We start from the raw sequence: 23958 nt of genomic DNA, 5'->3' as shown, positions 1-23958 counted from the left end.
CCAGCGCCGATAACTAACGGCGTTTCAAATCCTCCCGACACCTTTTGTCCTGATGAACGGTGATGGCGCAGAAAAGCGAGGGGGGGGGGGGGGGATTGGCCAGGGTGGAGCAGAGAATCGCCGTTTACGACGAGCGCAGATTGGCCTGTTGAGATAATAGTTCTGAGCCTGTTTCATTGTCTAATCTGGGGGTGTGAAATGGAATAAAACCTCCAGTTAAAAACAAATGCACCCTGCACATGAAGTCTGCACACATATGAACACATACGTGTACCCCCCTCCTTTCCCTTTGTTGGATGATGGCGACAAATAGCGGAATACTTTCGAGGCGCGGAGTCATCCCCGCCTGCTGCACTGTGCGCGTCTCGGCGAGGCGATGTTTGACTTTAAATGCCATTGAGTGACGGGTGCGGGGGACGAATGGCATCTTGCGATTCGGGGAGACTGTTGAGCTCGACGAGGACCGCGCGCGAGCCAATAGCGTTAGAGAGCTTCTGTGTGCACAAGCGGTGGATGGAGCTTCTCCGGGTATACTTCCGCGTCCAATGCGTGCTCGTGTGTAGGTTGAATGGATGAAGCGGAGAGGTATAGACATGCTGTGATACGGCCCTATATATTTGCCGGCAGGACTATCTTCCTTTTAAAGACCACCTCCTCCTCGCGTTGGTTTCCACTCAGTGATGTCGCGTATTTGTGTGGCGCACCTGTAAAGAGCGAGACAGGCTGAAGCCGGCTTTTTTAATGATTTGATTCCTTTTGTTTCTTCTGTTCCTTTTTTCCTTTTATTTCATACATTTGCTGAAAGGAAATCATCTCTGTGTTTTGATTTAATAAATATTTCATTTCCTCATTTTATCTTGTTTGTGTTGGCTTTTTATGTTTCCAAGTTTTAACTAAGAGAGCGGAATTTCATCATTTTACACGCTATTTGGCCAGGTGTTTCATTCAAAGATTGTTTGCCAAAGGACGTCCATAACTTTCATTTATAGAAACGGTAAGATCTTTTTTACACATTTGCTCACGCAACTGGGAAAAATCAAATGTTTTGGCTATTTGTATTCTGTGTCAGTTCTCGGCGGACAGCGTGTGGAGCTGATCGTGCGGTCGCTGCGGTCTCAGTCGCGTTGCATGCGAACGCGATCGGAAAGTCACCGCGACGCATTCATGCTTCCAATGACTGCTGATGTCCAACTCTGATCTGCGGAGCTTTGGCAATATCATACGATAGGACAAGGAGACTGCACTTGTGCTTTTTTCAGGACCTTCAAGGATGCCAGGCATGGACCTATTTATTCCTCATGTGGGTAGACGTATAGGCCCGGGTAGAGTGCTGAAAACGTGGGATCCGCATAGTAGTCGGTTACGTTACTGCATCTAAAGTAAAAACGTTACCCTGTTGGAGATATTTGGATTATTCTACAATGTCTTATATACAGATGTTGACATGCTTTTATTTAAATTTTGCCTTTTCTGACCCCTTGATCAAGACTTGCATTTAATGAGAATACTAATGTCAAAATACAAGTGGGATATTTAGCTAAGTGGTACACGGAAGGCTTCTTCGGTGTAAATTGAACGTAGCACAGGGGCCATGGTGGGACTGGAGTGTAACTCTAAAACGAGTAACGCTATGTAGGTTACGCGCAGCGTTGCGCTACTTGGAGTCGCCCGATGACCAAGTTCTGCTTTCATAGACATATTCGTATAGTATTTCTGAATTCAAACGCAGGTCTTTATTGTCATGACAGACGAGGCAATAATTCCTGCACCAAAAGAAATCCCTCTCTGAATTTGGATCCTGATCCTTTTGTGCAGAATGCCACTTACCAGCATTCCCATGTGAAACATGTTCTGCTTGTTATGCCGGGGACCAGGATTCCCATTTGAAACAGGTTCTGCTTGTTATGCCGGGGACCACTTTTGTCAAATACGTGACCATCATTTTATGCGGAAAATTGAAACCGCAATGCTCCAAAATATCTGCCGTAATGATATGGTGGGTCAAATTAACCTAATTGTTATGTGGCTGGTCTCCCCTGGGTCCCCCGGGGAGGCTGGTGCCACCCTGACACCGCTCCAGAAAACTCAATGTCGTGTGTGTTTGCGTTTTTTTCCTCCCCTTTGCGTCGCCAGTTGAGCCAAAATTCCCCTTTTAACTAAAGAACCATGAAGCAATAGTAACGCTACACCTGCAGCAAATCAATTACTAAATAGTGCATTTCCGGGTTGGCGATGGGCTCCACGCTGATTGGCCGACGGTCTGATTAGTTTACTTGGGGGGCCGCGTTCCCGCCACCGCCCCCTTTTTGAGCTGCGCCTACTGCGACCAAAAGTTTGACGTCTGCGGACTTTACATCATTAAATACCCGCGACGCCGATTGAAGAACTCGAGGTAAGCGCCCCCCCCCCCCCCCCCCCCCCTGCGAAAGCAACAGATACGGACTGGCGAATTAAACCGAAAATAGACTAAGAGTCGGTGTAGCTAGCAAAGTCGAACAAAAGCCGGCCCGCGAGGCCCCCGGGTCGGGACGCGTTGCTCGCAGAACTCCATTGGAAGTATTCGTGTTTTTAACGTGACACAAAAATGGCTACCGTGCTCAAATAAAAAGGGTAGCCAAGCGACGTCGGTGCCGTTACAAAGCGCATTCGCATTTCTCGGGGTTAGCTAACATCCAACTTCCGCTGGCCGAAGCCTCCACGGCTCGCGCTTCGGTTCCTTCCGAGCCTTGTTCGATTAAACGACTTCGCCACTAGTTGCCGTGACCGGAGTCCGCGTGGAGGGGCAGTTTTCATAGAAGTGAAAACATTATTATTACTTTTTTTACTCTTTTAAAGCATTACTACACGTTTTCTTTTGCCCATTTAGCATTTCGCAGTCGCGTGCCGTCGCAGCTGGTCCGGTGGCGCAGATTGGCCGCAGCGGCGCAGGTGTCACAGATTAGCTGAGAGCTGCACTGCTAATTGATTATTCTCACCCCCCATATTCATCCACTTCACAATGCGGTTCGTTATTTTTTCTTTCCTTAAACTCAACTGGGATCTACCAGTCACTGCTGACCTTTTTTGACATGGCTTCACACCAATGGATTCGCGCGTGTATAATGGAGCAGGTCTACTCTTCACCATAAATTCCTGTTTATCCCTTTATTTTTTTTTTCGAAAGTCGCTAGAATATTTAGTTGGCTGTGAATTTACTATTTACATAATGTGCATTGCTCAAAGTGTATCCGTATCTACTTTTTGGTATCGCATTTGGATGTATGTGATGTTTATCATTAATGCAGCTAGTCTTAATTTAGTGATATCATGGGGGGTGATGTATGCATACTAATGTGTTCAACTGTCTGCTTGTAAATGGTCAAAAATGTGTGGGTTATTTTTTTTTTGGGGGGGGGTTATTGCAACTCCAGGTTCGGGGGGCTGGGTATTTACATTAGATTAAGTGCACAAGGGCTCTGTTGACAATTGTTGAATTGGTGTCTGTGATATAAACAAACTCATATTCTTGTCTTTTTTTGCATTTTCTTTTAGTGTGTACTAAGGGTTGTGGTAGCCTGTCTGGTCTTGAATATTAAGGAGATAAATGTGCTGCAGCCCCAGGCATCTGATTTATAGTTGGCAGTCTGTAGTGTGTAAAATTCAGTTGGTAGCTTATAAAAATATTACATATTGTTCAGCTGGCAGCAAAGAGCTTGACCAGTTAATTTACCTGGCGTTTGCTAACACGTCTGTGGACATAGTGTTTGAGGGTCTGGAAAATCTCCTCACCAGGCTGTGACTGGAGGTTTACACCCTAGAGTGATTATATGTTAATGTAACATTAGTAAGACAGATGCAAGCTGAGAAATGTTTTCCTTTTAATAAAGTAGTTGGCTGCACAGCTTTCTTTTCCAATCACCGTATGAAACCTCTATTACTTATTGCAATAACAAATTTTTATTCAAACTATTTAATTACAAAATACTGAATGAGTTTCTATTCCTTTTGGAATTTTTATATTGCATAAAAGGGTACTCTAAGGGCACTATTTAATATCAGTCATATCAACGGCACAAGGAAATATCTTGATTAAAATGTATTATCATAGCAGATCTCATAAGTCCAGCATTGGTACAGATGGGAGTTGCCCTCATGCTGCTATTGATAAATGCTGCTTTGAGGTACGTTTCGTCTTCACTGCCACCGCAACTTCCACGATTTTAGCAGCCCCTGTGCTAGTGAGCGTGACAAGCGATGAGAGCGGCTGTCTCTTTATGTATTATTGACCCCCACGTTTGCCTTTGTAAATAAAGGCTTATGACATAGTGACTAAAACACAGGACCGTGAATGAACTTTCAATGTGTGCGGCGGTCAGGACTGGGTCAGTATGGAAGCTAATACCCCCCCCCCCCCCCCCCTCCCTCTGCAGTCTAGTGTTGGGATGCTGCTGCACAGGCTGGTTTTCATGTGTTCCTCAATGTCTGTTGACCACAGGGGGGCTCTCCCTCTGCATGTGTGTGGGTCGTTACTGAAGACCAGCAATGCAGTGTTCTTGACCCCTCCGGTGCATCACGGCAGCTTTTATAGATCACATCTCACACCTTGTAAAGGTGTGATGTGGTGTGTGCATGTTGCTTAATGTTTGCCTGTTTAAGTGTGCAGGCCTGAAGATGGTGAGAAGCAATGTGGCATAAATAAACCTTGTGGTGTCTAAACATTCCAGTTATTTGTTTTCCATTGAATTGGAGCTCGTAGCGACTGTATTGTAATGGATGAGCTGTAATGTAAAACTAGTATCAGTAATTTCGACTAGTCGCCTGTACCAGGTACTGAGGAACGCTTAATGATGCCATCACAATTCTAACGGTGACTTTTTGTCAGATGTTGCTCACGTTCTGCGGTTTCAACATCCAACGTAGTTTTCCTGTTTTATGTTCCCACAGCATAGTTTGAAGTAGGGGTTTTAATATGTAAGTTTAACTTGCTTCTCACGAGGCGTTTTATATCTATAAACTGCACACTACTACATTAACAACTACAACATTACTGTTTCGTTGTCTCGACCGGAAATTGGCAGGCATTACGTTGAGCTTGCACAGCACTGGTGAAAACCCTGACAGCGTATGCAAGGAAGACACAACTGACAACTTTACAGCGAGGCTAATTGATGTGGTGGCTGCACATGAGAATGTCAGCAACATTGTTGCTGTTAACTCTGTGGGACGGGTGAACGGTTGGTGGTAAATGGGTAATTTAACCTGCCTGTGCATTGGGCTGTTGGTGAGAGGTAAACGTCACGTTGCTATAGTAGCATCAGGAGAACGGAATCGAACCTTTTCCTGGGTGTTGGTGCATCCCTAGCTTTACTGTTTGGGACCTGACTGCTAAATTCACCAAATAAATACAATGCGAATGGTCTAAGACCTCCAGCCAAAAAAAATTTAAAACGTCTCCGTTGCTTAAGAGACTGAAACGTCACAATCTCAGCAATGAACCTATTGCTAAGTGAACAATCGCGATTATTTTTACTTCTAGGGACGCAGTGTTCTGAATGTCTTGGGTCTCTGTGATTTGATTACAGTATTTAATTGATGAGCTTTATGCTTCACTGTGTGGTGACTGGGATCGTTTCATGTGTGAGGCAACATCGCACACAGGAAGTTGCCATTTTGACTGTATGGCTTGTTGTCCTTTTTGTTTGGTAATCAAAGTCCAGCTTTAGCATTGCAGCCTTTTTATGATGTATGTCCTGCACACCTTTTTATATTATAGCAGGTGGGCTAGTTTCTGAAAAATTATTGGGTTTCACTATCAGTCCATTCGTTTATGGTGCTATTATCAGAGTACTTCTAAGTATAAAATAGTTTAAAAAAAAAAGTTTAACCGCTTGGTTATAACACTTTTCCATTTGAAGTAAAACACTCTTAAGAGATGTTCCTATTTAAAAGCAATGGCAACTTTATATTTTTTAATTGTTTCAGCATCAAGTTGGAAAGAATAAAACACTAATGTTCTCAGCATATCGAATGACATGAGAAAATGCTCCATCGGGAAGACTTAATTAGGCCTTCCGACTGGACCGTTTTCTGATTGAGATGCAACATTATTCGGATGTTTTGGGGTATTCGGTTAGTACACAGCTAACCCGAGTGCATCTCTATTAGGGTCTGTTGTTTCTTTGAGGCCGGCTCTGTTTGTTGCACACAAACCAAACTACTGAGACTTTCAAAAACACGACCAAAAGTAGAACGCGAATGTCCACGCGTCAAGAGAAACATAACTACTTTTCATCATTGAGAAATCTAGCTATGGATCAAATTTTTCTGGAGATGTGTAAATATTGCAACCCAAACCTTTAAGGTGAAGCATGGCACTGTAATACAAGTGTGACACCAACGTATGCAAACCTGCATGTCAGTGGAAATGTTTTATTCATTTTGTGCCATGTGTAAACAACTTTGTAGGAATGTCTTTTTGGGAATATTGGCAGGGAAGAATATTCTTTTGCATTTAAAAAGTTGTAACCTCCATGACAGAAATTCAGAGTATTAGGAGGGTTTTTATGTTTGTACATTTTTGCTCATATTTAAATTTTCTGTCTGCAAAGTTGAAGTAGGAATATGAAAACCTAAACAACATTCAAACACTAAGCATATTTTTGGGTTGTGGACTGCTGATCAGCATCTGTTGATGGTTGATGAATTAGATGGGCTTTACGATTGATTGGACCAGGTGCAATTAACATCAAAGTATGCGCCATTTTAAGCGAATTGGCGTATTCAATGTATTTTGCATTCCCATGTTATGTATTTTTTACACATTGGTTAAGATGTGCATATCGGATGCTCACATCGTTGTTCAGCATTTGCCTTTGCATACTTCCGTCACATCCACGTTTTCAACTGGGATATTTTAAACCGTTTCTTGTGGGCTTTTCTTTTTCAAGGACAGGCCGAGCACGTCAGTGTGTGCACTTTGGAGATTTTCACTCTGCAGCTTGTCACGCATACTTGGTCAATTTAATCCTCTGAGGAGCAAGTAGCAGAGATGCGTGCCTCCTCACTTAGTGCTCGGTGTCACATCAGTACACGCTGATCTCGCTCTTGGCTTCAGGTTCATGTTCGAGAAGTTTTGCGGTTAGTCAGATTGTACGTTTCTATAACCAAATCTTAACTTTTTCCTAGTGTTTCTGAGCATAATGCTCATCAATCTATTTAGTCAAACATACAGAAGTTTACCTTTTTTTTAATCCTGTAAAAGGTGTTAAAGACCAAGAGCTAACACTATGTTGTTTTATAGGCTGGCTGTAGAAGAGCAACTAGGCCATAGGCCTTTTCAACCCATGCGTATTTAAATATCGCCATTTTGTGCAAAACAACAACAATGCGGGGTTGAGTGCAGTTCCCTGTCTTGCTCAAATCTTTCAGAAAACATTTTCATTTTTTTTTGTACTTCAGCTTTGTACTTTTTTGTCCTTCCTTTACTAACATTTGCTAAACAGGAGTCAAGCATGAAATGTTATGTTGTGACTTGAAGTTTACTTCCAGCGGTATTGTGTAGCTTATCCAACACCCACTGAAAGTTACCTATCCAAGTAATTCGCACAATCAATGAGCTGCTAAAACAGCGCCAGACTCACCAGCTTAAGGGGCTGAAGCGTTGCACGTGGTTAAGGCACAGTATAGTATAGTACCTCTCTAGTTAAATAATGGCCAAGCTTGGAATTTACTTTACATGCAAAGCACTGGCTTTTTAGCTTTGAAATGTCCCTTATTGTTTTCACATCCGGTATCCCAAGCTTGCGTGTGAAGGTATCATGTGCAAATCTCAGTATTCCCTCCTCAGTAACTCTGCGTGCCTCAGCCTCTTCCCCTTGTGAGAAGGCTGCTGTATCTGAGAGCACCGACGACTGAACACACTACACTTTAATAAGCCCTAATGGGCGACCAGCACAGTTGGGTAAAACTGTGGAGGTGGGTGGGTTTATCTCAGCAACGACGGGGAGAACCAAAAAAGAACCGTGTGGTCTTTATCTGGGGCTGTTATTTTTTTTAAGGAAACTGCGAGGCAAAGGCCTCAAGGGAAGCGAGTTGCTCCGCACTCAAATGACTGCGCTAAAAGGAGGCTGCTGGCTGGCTGCACACAGTGAAAGCCGCGTGTGACATTTTTGGGGAGAGGCATCTTGCCAAGCTTTCCCTTCCAAGTGTTTATCTACTGAAATATTTCGTCCTTGTGGCACCATCTCAAGCGGGACAATGGCCAATGTTTATGCTTTGTATTTGGAATAAATGTGAAAGGTATGAAATGGAGATTGAAATAAGTCATTTTCGTCATAACAATATGTTCTTTGGTGGCCGCGCATCTCAGTTACCGTACATGTGAGAGGCCTTTTGTGGCTTAAGTTCCTTTTGGCAAGTGAAACTGGCTAATTATCACTGATGGTTTTTAATGCTTTGTCTTTGTGCCCTTCTTTGCAATCGCAATTAAGCTGCAAAAAAGTTGAGGCATAAAACAGCAGGCAAATTAAATATTTTAGTCTTCAGGTTTTTTCTTTTTTTTTTATATTTTGAGATACTTAACAGATGGAAAAGCAGAAGACTTGCAAAGTTAACCTGCAAAGTTCAAACTGCGTGACAGAAGCTTGCAGTGTGCTTGGTGTCAATGTTGACTGTACTTGTCTCAAATAGTATTGATTTATCAGTTTAAAACTGATGCGCTAACCCTGATTTGATATAGAAGATGATAATATTTCGACTTCAAAGTAAGATTTCGGCTGTTTTTGTCCCATCAGGCTGAATTAGAAAGAATGATCTCATGAAATGCAGTCTTCAGTTATATTTTCTCCCTTTGTCTGTTTGTACTGATCAAAACGGGGATCATCCCTAAATACAACAGATGAAGAGTCTATTTGAACAAATATTTTTTGAAATTGCTCATGTGAAAAAATATTGGCCTTGCTGCCTTCGTAAGTCATTTAAAGTTGTGTAATCATATGCTCCACTTGCATCTTAAGTGGGCGATAAGAATCAATAAAATCCAAAGAGTCTCTCGAGGATGAAATGTCATATCTCATTGCTCAATCGTTTGTCGGATAGTCTGCAAATTAAATATCCAGTATACTTCTCTTTGAGTCTCTTTAGAGTGAGAGTTTGTGTGTGTGTGCGCGCCAGAGTTGTTAATTGGAATTTCATATTCCTGTGTTTTTCAGTGATTGTTTTCAATGTAGGCCTGAATCCTCCTCTGCTGTTATTGTTTCTTCTAGTGAATGGAATTGGGTCATGTGGGTAGAAAGTCTTTGCTGTATGAGCGTACTTTTCTATTTTTTTTTTGCTTGATTTGCGTGGTTTGGACTAACAGTCTAGAAGAAATATAGTGAATAACACTGACTACAAACGTAACAAGCGTTTTTTTACACTTGGATAGTATTGTGGCGTGATTATTTTTCTAATCAAATAAAATGTGTAACGGTTTGTGAAGGCACACGACTTTATTGATGTGCTGTGCATAGATTTATGGACATGTGTGAAGGGCAGATTATGTTTTGACAAAAAGCAATTCAATCAAGAACTATACTAAACTATTTTAATCTCTTGTGGCTCTATGAAACTATGAAGATTTATTTTTTAATCTATCCACCATCCTGTTTTTATGGCGGTGTTGAAACACTAAAATGGCACATTAGCTGTGGTTTGAGGAGCTGAAGGAGAAATATTGATCAGGTTTAAACCCGTCCAGTGCACAATTTGCGATGCTGTTTTCATCACTTGAGCAGAGAAAATCAATTTGCATTTGAGTTGTATCGGGCCGACATTTTCCCAAGATGCAAACCAACAAGGTGAAACAAGTGAATAAATAGAACACTAAATGCTCAGTCGTCTGTACTGAACAAAAAAAACATGCCTAAAAATCTGTTATGGTTATTGTAGATCGGCAAAGTAACTTTAATTTACCACGGCATAATGCAGCTGGAACATTACTCGTCCAAAGAAAGTCACAATACTGAAGGAAAAAACTATGGCAAACAGGAGCAATTGTGCACGTAAAATGTATTGTACTCATGTTTTTGTTTTAGTAATTCGTGACTAAGTCTTAGAGGAATACTTTTTTTCATTTGTAAAAGTTTGGTTTGTTTTTAAAGTATGACTGAATTATGTGAAATTATGTTAACTATTGTTTTTGTGTGTGCGCTGTAGACTAGATAACACATGCAGGACATGTCGACGCGACGCAAGAATCTGCTCCATCTCTGTATATTAGTAATTGTAGCAGACCAATTGATTTTTACTCTTCAGCTGTTGTCTCACTGTCAGTTTCATGGAGAGGTTTCTCTCTTGACGGAACACTTTTCCCTGCTCGGGTCTGCCTTTTTTCCTCCTTACTGAAGAAGAATTGTGACTCGGTGAAACAATACGTTTTTTTTTGCCAACCTGCATCCAGAGCCAGTACATTAACCCTCACCCCCAACAATGGCATGTAATCACATCTGACTGTTGCCTTTCCTGTTTCTGCTGATCTAACGTGAAGTACTTTTTGTGTCCACATTTTCAGCCGGCAAAACCAAACTAACATGGCAGTCAGACTGTGCGACGTGGCTTCTCTGCTCAGAAGTGGGTCGTGGGCGCCCGAGCCTTGGACTGGGGTCTGTGGCACTTCTTCCTCAATACTCTGTCTCCACACTCTCCATACCAATGATGTTAGCTCTGTCATGTGTAGACCCTCCAGTCAAATGAATCACATGGTCTGTTTGAAGTTCAGGTGTTGGTGTGATCTAAGCCTGTCTACTCTGATTTAGTGTATGTCATTGAATAGTTTAAATGATGTGGTGTGATACACTGATCTGCTTTGTGTACATTGTGAATCCATTAACAAGCGATGTCTCGTCAAACGCTGTTGCTACAATAGCATTTAAAATATATTTATCTATGCTAATATACTAGTGACTACAGCTGTAGGCTTTGCCTGGATCATTTTGTCTGATAAAATGTTTTTGTCGCCATTTCCCACTTCCTCTTTTCAATATTTATTTATCAAACGTTTAACTCCTGAAAGATTATTAGACCGTCACAATAGCAGAGCGGGAACTCACTGGGCGTACTTTGAAATTGTTTTTTTTCCACCTGTGGTAGCCCTCCAAGATCAAACATGTCACACTGTCGGCTATCAACGCTGGAGTTGCCCATTTACATCATTTAAAAGCCTGCTCTTCTGGCAACACATAATTGTTGCTTCTTATATGCTGCACTAAATAGTGTTTACAGACAATAAACTACAGCATGGGGAATCTTTTTCTAAAGCTCTGTACTTTTGAAAATGTAGTGATGATTTGTGTTGAGGTTAAAAACATTATTTCCAGACAAAACAATGTTTCGATGTGTTTTCTTAACAATTAGTGATTTGTTGGGTGTTGTCTAATTTACATGTGGTTTTGACTAGATTCTCCTGTCTTGGTCACTTCAGCAGGTAATTGCTGCCATGGAAACACAGCTGTCCAATGGGCCAACGTGCAACAACACAAGCAACGGGCCCTCAACAATCTCGAACAACTGCTCCTCGCCTGTCGAGTCAGGGAGCATAGAGGACAGTAAAACTAACTTGATAGTCAACTATCTGCCTCAGAACATGACCCAGGAGGAGTTGAAGAGTTTGTTTGGGAGCATCGGAGAAATTGAGTCCTGTAAACTAGTTCGAGACAAAATAACAGGTAATTATAGCATTTTCTTTGCAATGTTTGCTTTTCTTCTGAATTCATTTATTGTAAATATGTGCATGCATTTTTCCTTCTAAGTTGGCCTGCAATTTGATTAACCCATTACAACTTAACTATTCAATATAAATGATGAAAGCGCTATTATTTTTGAAAGGAATGATAGAAAGGAGTTGCAAACAAAGTTTGGTGTGTTTGTAGAGATGCAAGGCATAAGGGGTCTATCATTTTGTATTTATGGAATTTAGACTTTTGGCATGCAAGAATGCTAAAAATGATCAAGTGTTGTCTTGCATAAAAATAAATGCCTTTATGTAGTCATGCATACAAAAAATTGCATTTGATTGTTGATGTGTGAAACGGTCTGAGCTGAATTGACAAGTGTTTCTTGTTTAAAACCAGCGTTGAGCACAGTCTGCTCAGTTGATTGAACATTAACATGCCTGACAGGTTGCATATTTAGCGGCTCAAGTGTGAACACAGCGCTCAAAGTAATTCAAGTTCAAGGAAATAAATAAAACAACTTGAAATCAACTGGCTTTTTAGTGAAAGGACTTGAGGCAATACTACAAGCCCCGATGAAGTGGTGCTTGTAAATGTGGATTCTGATTGAGCGAGTAACATAAATTAACCTTTTTTTGGGGGGGGGGGCGGGATTTGAAAAAACGGTTTTCTTCAGACGGATGGAACTTGCCGTGGAAGTTTTCATCCAGGCAGGAAGGTGGATAGAAAATCATGTGACTATCTTTTCTTCACTAATCCAATCCAATCAGTCTTTATGCTGGTCCTCTTTCTCATGCGGCTGCCTTGTTGTAGAAAATGCCAAAAGGTTTATAAAAACGCATGGTCTGTGTTTCTCTTGTAGCGTCCCAGTAATGTTCATCTTGTATTTCAGTGTTTGCTTGTTGTGAAAAATTGTGTCATGGTATTTTCTAGCTTTAGCCTTTTTTTTTTACATAAAGAAGCCAGTGATTTAGTGTGTAGACGTTACACAAACTTTGTTTCCAGAACGTGAGCTTATCTTTGATTATATTAAGGATGACATTCGCACTGGCGTCTGTAGGGAAACCGGGTGTGTGGATGGGCTTCGTTTACCGCACAAATCCAAATGCTCTTGGAATCGACCTGAGATATAATGGAGTAATTAGCCATCTAAAAACATTCCTTTTTTAGTTCTAGAAATGCAAGGTGCCCGGTGGGAAGACTGAGTTCTTCGCATTGATGTATTTCAATTATGATTTTTCTATTTTTTCAGATGGAAATGTATAAACTTGTCCAAAACATAATGTGTCTGCTGTAACGATGCTTGCTCCGATGGAGTTGCGTGCAAATTGTTGTCTTAATGAGTTACAGTCAAATGGATTTGTCAGTTTTATTAGTGTTTGGCTCACATTTATGAAACCTGCCCGAGTCAGAAAAGGGGATTGATCCTTGCTGTTGAGCAGAAGTTTTTGTCAATGCAGATATTTCTGAAGCACCGATTTGAATGTAGGATGATTCTTTTTTTTTTTTTGCATGCTCGCCAAGTAATCAGCATATCAATAACTAATTAGTATAATTAAAAGTTCTTTAATTACTCTAATTGGGTTGAGTAAAAACTGACTTCAAAAATCAGTTGGGGAAAAATGTGTTACTCGAAGCCTCGGCCAATTTTTGGAAGAGTGTTGCCTTGATTTCAACAATTTCTACATAACACCCGATCCCCTCCGGACTGTGTTGCTTTTGTCTCCCTTGGTCTTGTGGCGTTGGATTTAAGCCAGCCTACATCAGTGTACTGGTTCTACAGAAGATCTCAAGTAATCACCAGAGAGAGTCATGCTTCTTCCTTGCTGCAAATGTCCTTGGCTGCTGCTGCAGCTCAGTCTTTGTCATTTCCCTTCCACTATGAGCAGTTGTAGTCTTTCAATGGAAAATGGGTGCAGTCATCTGCTTAAACGTGCACCCCAGCATGTCCCATAGGAGGACATTACTATGAGGGCATAGCGTGCCCACATGCGCCCTGCGTAGTGCAGAAGAGGGAGACGGTTTGCCTGCAAGGCTTAAGTAAAAGCATTGTTTCACCAGCTTATTTCAAAGGCTCTGCATGTTTCTCCTGGCTAGAACAGCCCCCGGGATTCAAGGTGAAATTAAGTTTATGACCTTCACTTGATCACGGCAGAACAATATGAGAGCAGCGACTGGTTAGTAAGATGTGATGGAAACCGGCATGGATACAAATGGGATGTTTGATGTACAGTAAAGCTAAGTTCAGGGCAATGCTGCAAGCGATATTGTGACAGTTGGATGTCCCTCCTTTTCCCTTGATGAATCAATTGTTCTTGTTTAACATGATCTAAGTATAAAGTGGTCTAATATTGTGACTTTTACATTGATTCTTTTATATTTCAGATGTGAATGCAAGAGCTGATGTAGCCAATATGAAAACATAAGAAAAAGACCTATTTTGAATGTTTTTTTATTTTTATGAACAAATATTGACCTTGTGAATTTCCCATCGCTGAACGGATTTTCTGAAGCATTTCTCAAAACTTGTCTTTGGCATGAACTTCATACTGAGGGATGTGGAAAACATTAACCAGATTTAATCAAGTTGCTTTACTGTATTAATGAGCTGGAGCTGCTTGAGACGGTGAACTTGACCGGCAGTGGAATTGCAGAGAGATCCAGTGTGGGTGGAGGAAATTGAATTGGCTCAGTGCACATAAAGAGTGGGTGTCAATCTATTGTACATTTTAGAGATAAACGGAAGGGAGGGGAACACGTTGAGCCTCGGCTACTGCACTGTGTCAGAGATGAGTTGGTGAAAAAGCAGAGCAATTCCCTGTCAGAGTTGTTTGGTAATTTTAACAGAAGTTGTAAGCCAAATGCACGGTGGACCTCTGCCTGCGACCTCCTTTGTTCTTCATGCTCTGCCAAATGAATCCAAATGTAATGTTTTTTTTATTGCTGTTGGTGTTTAGCTGTCACCTTTCAGTTTGTAGTAGTATTAGTTTTATATAGCTTGTGCTGTTGTGATTGCAGGGCAGAGCCTAGGCTACGGGTTTGTGAATTACGTGGACCCGAAGGATGCAGAGAAGGCCATCAACACCTTGAATGGCTTGAGACTTCAGACCAAGACTATCAAGGTAAGATGGCATGCATGTTTTTTGTTTTTCGTATAACAAGCACTACCTTGTTCATCCCGATCTCAATTAAGCATCCTAATCCAAGGGTTGTATTGAACTGACAGGAATCTGTTACCATTCATGACTGGTTGCAAAAATGCGAGACGTGCCGTTCATGTCTCGCGCTCTGTGAAGCAGTCGGAAGCATAATGAGGCTGGAGAAACGTGGGGTGGAAAGGGAGAGGCCCATTGTTAATCTGGGCACATGCAGCTTTGCCTCGGCCTCAAGTAGAGCAGAACTGTTGCTACGGTTGCGTGTGCTGTGGCACTGCCGTATGCCTTTTACAGGAAGGAGGCTCCCATTAGCATTCATCAGGCAATGTAGAACTAAATGCGCTAGTGGAAAAACAAATTTGCTTCATATAGATAGTGCTGCAGGACCTTTGGATGGTGGAGCCAGATATTTTTCAGCAGATCCTTTTTCACATCTTTTCACATTTCACATCGGCATATTTATGAAAAATGTCTACATTAGAAAATTAATTTACTGGCACAACCTGTGTGAACTATGTTTTGACCATTTTTTTTTAACCTCTAATACAATATTTAAAGAGGACTCAATTCCCTTGAGTAATATCGAACACCGCTTTCTCCCCACCTCTTATTATAACAGTGGAACATTTTCTTTAATATATTACATATCCAGAAATTCTAGCTCTACGGTTATAAGTGAAAATAAACTTTGGTGTTTTGGAGAATGTACTTTGCAAATATTGGCATCAAATAAAGCGTGAAGGTGATTGATGAAGTATTGATTCAAACTGGTAGATAACTGCCTTGTTCCCGTTTTTATGTTTTTCATGGCCTGTTGTCGGGTGTTCTCTAAGTATCTCCTTATATTAGAAAAGGAAATAACCAAGGTTATTTTTAATGGACAGTTGCGCCTCTCTTTATAGATATTTGCACATTATCTTTTTTTAAATGTCTAGACAGGCCTGTTGAAGTTCAACTTTTTTATGAAAAATATGCGAGTCGTATAATATGCTTTGATTTGGACGTGTTTACTAGAAACAGTGATTTTATTGGAAAGACTGCCAATAGCAATTGAAGGTCCATCTGTGAATTTCAATGCATTCCTCAAGATACTGAGCTTTCATGCAAACATTTGAACTAAGGCATTTTGTTTTTGCACATGGGCTTAGGTGTGATTTCATCAGTAACTGATGTATTAATGTCAGAGTGACATGTTGGCTCCATAGCATAACTGAATTTAATGAAAGCTCAGTCTGGTTAATTACCAGTTAGTGTTTTAATTTCCTCTGATAATATTTGGGTCACAGCATCTGCTCCCCTGCTCTGGTTAGTTTCGGAAGGAGATGATGAATAACCTGCCTTGAGCTTGGAAAATTTGCATTAGAGGTATGCATGTTCAAATATGAAGTTAATGTGCTGGTGGTCGTGCGAACTGTCCCTCTGTAGGTTTCCTATGCGCGTCCAAGCTCCGCCTCCATCAGAGATGCCAATTTGTACGTCAGCGGCTTGCCAAAAACCATGACTCAGAAAGAACTGGAGCAGCTCTTCTCTCAGTATGGACGCATCATTACCTCACGCATTCTGGTGGACCAGGTGACTGGTGAGTAGGACATGTCAGACCCCCACACCCAGTGCTTCTTTTCTCTTCACCTCCTACCTGCAGTGACTCCCTATGAAAAACAAGTCAGGCCCAAGAAATGCATCAGGTTTTGTTATGAGATCCTCAAACATGCAGTGTCCCTCTAGAGATGTTCATAAATATGCGTCGATGGACAGAAAAGAAAATGTTAAGTGTCGAGTCTCGAATCGACATAATTACTTTTCCCCTTCAGTTTCTCTTCAGCTTGCACTTAACCTGACTTCTTTGCTGTCTTCTCCTTCTCTTCACATCACCAATGTGTACATCCAATGCCTGAGAAACAAAATGCATTCAGAGAAGTTCTATTCTCACACTTAACTGTCATGTGGTAGCAGAATCCTTATCAAACACTGATAAACGAAAGTGAAACCTAATGATATTCCTTCAGGCCTGCATGCATTCATTGAATGATTCTTTCTTTGGAAATCTTTTACTTCAGTATTATCAGAACAATCAAATGATCCAACCGTAGAAGGTGGAACCCAATCACCAAAATCCAAGGTACTGAAACGTGCTGAAGGGGAAACCAGCAGGCTGTTTATACAAAGGTGCCCCCCCCCCATGCCTTTTACTAAATCAGCTCTCATTGACAACTCAAACTCAATCAAGATTAAAAACCAAAACTGCACTCCATATCAAATACTGCAATGCTAAAATGCACAACCTCATACCGTAAGAGAAATGGAAAACCAACTAATACTTTTAAATGAGTACTATGCATCAAGCAGTGGTAGCTCAGTGGTAGCTCAGGCAGCATGTGGTACTTTGAGTGATGAACCTCATTTTGACTTGGCCAAGATACTGATGCTCAAGGCTGATTGGCAAGCAGCAGGAAGAAACCAGACCAAGAGCAAAAGACAAGCATGGCTGTTCCAAGAGGGCAGTAAGAGGTAAATAAGTTGAAGGACCAATGCTTAAATTAACTTCCAAGATATCGGGTTTAATGAAAATAGCTAGCCAATTAATCTTGAAAAAAAAAGTATAACACTCACTTGCTATCCCTTCACACAGAAAATGATGGAAGTCAATGTAGTTACGGAATTATTCTGTAAAGTTTGCTTGCCGTTAATGTTTGTTTCTTGCCACTTTTTTTCTTCCTCTGGTTTCTCTTTCCTCAGTCTTAGTCAGTATGTACATTTCACAATCTTCAGCTCTTTCTACCCACTGCCTGCCAATTTCCCACGATGGGAAACGCTGGTGTTCTGTCAAAACAAGTCCACTCTATCACTTCCCCCACGTTTATTCTTGGTTACACATTTTGACTTTGGTATTGCCGCTTTTCTTGATTTGTAATGGGTCAGTGTTAATAATACTGCCCCTTATTCTTATGTATATGCATTTGAAGAATTTCCCATTTAGTTGATAGACATCAGCATGGTTTGTAAAAAACCTGACGCGGGCCTCTACTTTGTATTGACTAAGAAATTCACTAAATGCTCACTTTGTATAGAAGTGTATGCGTATTAAACGTATATGTACGGTTCTTTTTATACCTCAGATTGAATTGATGATATTTTTCCCGCCTCAGCAAACATAACTGATTTTCTTTTTTTTAAGCTGTTAAAAGTATTCTTGGTCTGCACTGCCTCATCAACCCACTGTTTGGAGATGCTTAAAACAATCCCACTACTGTTTGAGGGAAATATATTCGCTGCATGACTTTTCAAGAGAAACCCAGCCTCTGATCTCATGTTAATTCTCTCTGCTCAGGTGTTTCCAGGGGGGTCGGCTTCATTCGTTTTGATCGGCGAGTTGAGGCCGAGGAGGCCATCAAGGGACTTAACTGTCAGAAGCCGCCTGGTGCCACCGAACCCATTACAGTCAAGTTTGCAAACAACCCGAGCCAGAAGACCAGTCAGGCACTTCTCTCCCAGCTGTATCAGTCACCCAATCGAAGGTACCCAGGACCCCTCGCACAGCAGGCACAGCGCTTCAGGTAAAAGGGGCACACCAAAAAAAGAAAAAAAAGAATTGGAAATCTGATTACAACCAAGGCTAGTTAATACTGCCAGTGATTTATGAGTCTGACCCTATGAGGCTATTTGAAATTAGCATTTAAATTGTCCCACGGCAGTGCTTTGAAAATATTCGGTGAAGCTCATCAATACTCCAGACAGAATAATTCCTTCCCATATTCACATTTTCAACTTTACTGTGTTCCCTCCGGTGCACGTGTAGGCCTACGATACAAATGGGTTTCATCAGATATTGATAAATATGAGACTGATGAGTAAAACTGATTGAAAAGTCACTAAATAGCATAAACGTTTTGCTTAGTTTGAAACTATTTGTTTTTCAGTCCACTGATGGACCTCAGACGTACTGTTTGCATACAATCACAATTCATGGGAATGTAATATTTTCCAATGTATATGCTCTGAAAGCTGCAGTATTTCATAATTATATGAACAGTACTTCTCCAGCTTGCTTGATTTGTGTAGGATGAATATTGATGAACATATTCAGTCAGAAACTTGGGAAAGAAATAATGTTGTTGTAATAAACTTGAATGCAACAACTGACTTTTGCTATCAGAAAATGTTCTCATCTGTGAAATTTCAAGTCTTTTTTTAATCAAATTAATGTGTGGGCCCTTGTTTGTTTTGAAGGTTGGATAATCTGCTGAACATGGCCTATGGAGTCAAAAGGTAATTAGATTTTATTTTTAATCGTGGGGGAAAATCAGGCCCAACATAAGGGAGTTAGAGATTACTTTTATCTATAATAATCTTCAAGTGATGAATATTAAGCATGTGTGCACAATGCAGAAAGTTAAACACTTACCCGGGAATAGATGAGTGACGGGTCTCAACAAAGACTACTTGCTTTTTTGACCTTCGACACTCCTTTTCCCTCTGCCACAATACATCGTAGCTGGATTCTCTAGGGTGACCGCTGGTTTGGGGGTTGAATGCGTCACTTTAAATATAAATCATTTGAATTTGCTCTACCAGAGTTGTTGTACTAATACCAATGCCAATTATGAATACCTGATAAGCAGTAGAAGAAAGTGTTGGAACCGAAATCTATAAAATTACCTCTAGCATACCCTCTAACGTTTAAGCTGCTACTGTATGTGACTAGTAGTCATGGTGACGTCCTTCTGTCATCTTAAACGTGACCGCCTCATGTACAGTACCTTAATCGTCTGATGTCCTTCTGTTAAGGTTTTGTGCCTGTATGGGGTGAGGTCAGTGACAGGGATGCAGTGGGATGCTTTAATCTTGACTTGATGTCACAACGTGTCCAAACTACAGGCAGAATGTCTCACTTGCGATTGCACACAGTTGCATACTCTTACCTTGATCTTTTATGGACAGCTTTGTCCTGTTTTTAAACTTTGTTGCGTCAGTGGTCCTCCAAGATTTTCCGGGATACCAGTTTGTCAAAGTCCAGTTTTAAGAATGCCTTTCTCGAGTGTGATTGAGTCCAATCCCCTGGAAGCTCAAAGGCCCATCACCAGCGACAATAGACGTGTGATTTCTCTTCAGCCTTGCTCTTTGGCTGACGTCTTCGTTGCCAAATCTCTCTGTGTGTCCTTGATGCTGGGAGCACACCTGTCATGGTGGATGTTCCCTGAGAGGCCAACTGGAGCAGCTAATCTTATGTGACACCTGCTGCAATAATTCATAGGCTTTCCCTGCACTTTGAATGCTGTTTCTTTAAACTGCAACACCACATTTGCCAAACGCCAGGGCTTTCGCGTGGCTTTTAGTCTTGGCCCGAACTCCAACTTTAATACACCACTAATTTACTATTACAATTTGGCCTTTTACGTTTTTGTGTTAACCAGTCCTTTCTCAGTAGGCTCCTAATGAGCGCAGCAAGCAAATTCTCTGAATTGTAAATGAACTCTGAACTCTAAAAAGAAAAACACATGTTGACGGCTTCATAACTTTAACCTTTTTTCTTTTTGTATATATATATATATATATATATATATATATATATATTGTTAAAATGGTTTGTGAATGGACAGTGAGACATTATCATGAAAACAAACAAACGTGGCGATTGCTGACCTCTGCAGAGACGGAGTCAGATTCTATTCCGCTTGTTGGCAAAGTCTCCCGTCCTCTTGATGGGTCCCTCTCATCCTCTTGCCTTGAACCACGTTACTTTTGGTCTTTTCCAGCCGGTTCTCCCCCATGGCCATCGACGGGGTGACCAGCCTGGCCGGCATCAACATCCCAGGACACGCCGGCACCGGCTGGTGTATCTTCGTCTACAACCTGGCTCCAGACGCAGACGAGAGCATCCTCTGGCAGATGTTTGGGCCGTTCGGTGCCGTCACAAACGTCAAGGTTATTCGCGACTTCAACACAAACAAGTGCAAAGGATTCGGTTTTGTCACCATGACAAACTACGACGAGGCGGCCGTGGCCATCGCCAGCTTGAATGGATACCGCCTCGGGGACAGAGTGCTGCAAGTCTCGTTCAAAACCAACAAAACCCACAAAGCCTAATACCCGCTGAGATTGTTTCTAGGAAACTCGGCGGACGATGGAAACACAAAATGGAAGCGCATTGACCGTAACTTTCTACATTAGTAAAAACGGCTTTGTAAATCAGTGTTACGAAGAAAAACTAAATTCAAGGTCCAATGTAATTTTCTTTTTCATCGCTGCGCTTTGAATCTTAATATACTTTAAAACAGGAAAAAAGTCTGCAGGTGTGAGTGCCTGCGATGTTTGATTCTCTTGCTCTCGTTACAGATTGACCATCTAAAATGTTGCTATGGGTTTTTTTCTTTTTTAGTTGCACATCTGCTTTGAACAGTAAGTCTTGTAAAGTTATGTGTAGTGATTTTCTTTGTAATTTTATGTGTCCTGATTATCTTGGGTGCATTATGCCTTCAGTGGTTAGTAAGTACTTACTTTGAACTATTTGGGTTTTTGTTGATTTTGTAAGTATTCAGTTCATGTAATTTAAGTTGTTTATTGGTTGGCTGCATAATGTTGCTTATTGTAAACGTAATGGATAAAAGACAAAAAAAAATCTTCTTAAAGCAGTACCTTGCCAAAGAGCTAAGAACCTCTTTGATGTGGGTTTAAAAAGCATCTATTTTTATAAAAAGAAATTTGGAGAAACTTTTTACTGGACCTGGAACAAAATATTTTGACTTGGATACTTTGGAAAATATCTTCATATGACACCTTGTGAGCTTTTGAACTTTACAGGAAAGTTTGCAGTGGTTGAAATTTCTGGGGAGATTTATGATGTAAAAGATACCTTTTGAGATCTTTGTATTATCTTTAGATTGTAGAATCAATGACAGTGCTGGTTTCATTTGTAAAATCATCTGTGGGTCCCCTGTCATCCTGGTTGTTATATAACTAGCAACTCGCTTTCCATTTTTTTTCTTTTTTTTTGGGGGGGGGGAGATTTGAAAACTGACAGAAATACAAAGGTTTATTCGCAAAAAGTGCATGCAAAATTCTAACATGGAGATATCTTAAAAGGTAAATGGGGGATGAAAATCAGTTCTTCCTAAAGAGTTTCCTTCAGACGGAGCTCATGATGTACCTAATGATATAGAATTGGACTGATTTTGTCTTAACCGATAAGAATAAGGGTTTTTACATACTTTGTATGAAAGATTCGAGGACAAGCCAATGAAGGCTGCTGCTTAAAAAAAACTGGTCGGAAGAATAGAACGGATTACTCCTGAGCTTTGAGCTTTGTAAATAAGTCCTTTTTTATGTTGAGTACTTCTTTTGGTTCTAGTTTGGACTTCATTGGAAAGTATGATGTGTATATATATTTATATATACATGTTTTTTTTGAGTATTTAAGGTATTTTTATTTAGGATATTAATCTTTCAACTTGAGTTCTCTTCATTTGAAATACTTGATTTGTTGTCCCATGGACTAGCATTACAGTGCATCAAATTTGTTGGTTGTTTGGTCTGTAGATAGTCTTGCTTTGTTTGGGGAAAAAAAAAAATCTATTAAACTATAGACATGTTTTTGTTTTTTATATATAAACATTAAAGATCTATATATTTATGTGGTAAAGAATGGATATAAACCACAGTTTTGAACTATTTCAGTTTTTTGGGTTTTGTTTCATACTTCTAATATATATATATATGAAAACGTAATGCATATAACCTGTCTTTAAAATCGTACAAAGGTGTGTATTGCTTTATTCACTTTGGGGGAAGGTCGGTGAAGCCGTTCCATTAACGACAGCAGAATAGTTTGCCAGAGTTTGTCAAAGAGCGTCCCAGTGGTCCTGATGAAACCAGTGGCGGCTGGTGGAGCGCGGGATGCACTGAATACTGGACCTGCATCCGGGCTTTGGATTCAAAGTACTCGTCAAGCTTCCCCTTAAATGAGCAGTGTGCTATGCATTCTAGGATTATATTTGCAACTGCTTTTTCTTCTTTATCTATTCCTTATTTGTGTTACTTGTAAAAGTTCAATTTAAATCTAGATGAGTTGTGATACTTGCCGCGTGGGTTAGAAACTGAGGTTTTCATGCCTGACTCATCGTCGTTTTAAGATACGTTTTTTCGTTTTGTAACTTCTTCATGATGATTTGGTTCTTGACAAATTGTTCTGATGGTCCGGCATGAAAAACGGTTCCCTCCCACCCCTCTTATCTCAATTCTTAATATAAGAATGATTATTTATTTGGAGTTGTATAGTCTGACTTGGTTAACAGCGTTTTTGGAATAGAATATCTTTTGTTGAGTATTTAAAAGGATGTACATGTTCTTTACTTTGTGTTTGGATACTTTTGGATTTCTTCCATGTTCAGTACATCAATAAATAAGTTGAAGGGCAATGCAGCATTGTGACTGGATTCCATCACTCATCCAAAACAATTGTCAATTTAACAAGCGGGTCTCAGAAATTTCAAATTGTGTAGTTTTTGTTTTCTGGCCTCCCTGTGGAAGTATACTTTACTTTTTCATAAGTTTAGTGTCATTATTTAGAGCTATTGGGTGTTTTTAAAAATATAAAAATTTCCATCTACAACATTTGCAATATTTTTGTCTACGTTAATGTAGCCTGATTCTAACAGAATTTTACTGTATTGACTATTTTATACCCTATATTGTCGACTTAATGTTTTTGTTTATTGACATATTATACTGTATGTCCTAACATGTTTATTACAGTGTTTATTGAATATACATTTTATATATAATTTCTTTTACTGGACTGCAGCCAAGGGGATCAGCCTGAGGAACCAACTCGGACAGCGTCACCAAAGAAACTAGTGAGGCGATGCCAGTGGTCGGTCTAGTTGGAGTTTTCCCATTGGTCGTTGCTCTTTATGAAATCGATCAACCCATCAGTGTTTCTGCTGTTAAGATCTGATCCACTTTCTCAGTAAAACAGACTAATTACTTAACTAGTTATGTAAGCAATAAAGCGCAGTTTTATTCCTTAAGGTGGCCCCCCCATAAGTAAACGCAGGAGCCAGGTGGAAAGAATATCATTTCCAGGAGGAAGCGTTTTAAACTCTGCCTGTGGAAAGCTCTTG

General features: G+C 40.6%; 1 protein-coding gene across 11 annotated transcripts in view; it reads left to right on the top strand.

The window, feature by feature from the left end:
* The window catches only part of elavl2 (ELAV like neuron-specific RNA binding protein 2), a 110344-nt gene extending 87091 nt beyond the window's left edge, over positions 1-23253 (top strand). For 2 of the 11 annotated variants that reach the window (XM_078106233.1, XM_078106236.1), the window contains 7 exons: positions 10529-10619; positions 11438-11681; positions 14706-14809; positions 16268-16421; positions 18171-18396; positions 19070-19108; positions 20596-23253. In XM_078106233.1, the coding sequence (XP_077962359.1) occupies positions 10529-10619; positions 11438-11681; positions 14706-14809; positions 16268-16421; positions 18171-18396; positions 19070-19108; positions 20596-20926 (1189 nt within the window). In that variant the 3' untranslated portion in view covers positions 20927-23253. Of the gene's footprint in view, positions 1-484; positions 995-1266; positions 1301-2215; positions 2393-10528; positions 10620-11437; positions 11682-14705; positions 14810-16267; positions 16422-18170; positions 18397-19069; positions 19109-20595 lie in introns of those variants that run through there. The other 9 variants (XM_040181053.2, XM_040181055.2, XM_040181057.2 and 6 more) reach the window with 9 other exon arrangements.
* The last annotated feature ends 705 nt before the right edge of the window (positions 23254-23958 follow it).

This window comes from Gasterosteus aculeatus, chromosome 7 (genome assembly GCF_964276395.1).
Source record: "Gasterosteus aculeatus chromosome 7, fGasAcu3.hap1.1, whole genome shotgun sequence".
In the NCBI taxonomy this organism is placed as follows: domain Eukaryota; kingdom Metazoa; phylum Chordata; class Actinopteri; order Perciformes; family Gasterosteidae; genus Gasterosteus; species Gasterosteus aculeatus.
Note: the sequence above shows the minus strand (reverse complement) of the source record. Positions and strands in the feature narration are given on the sequence as shown.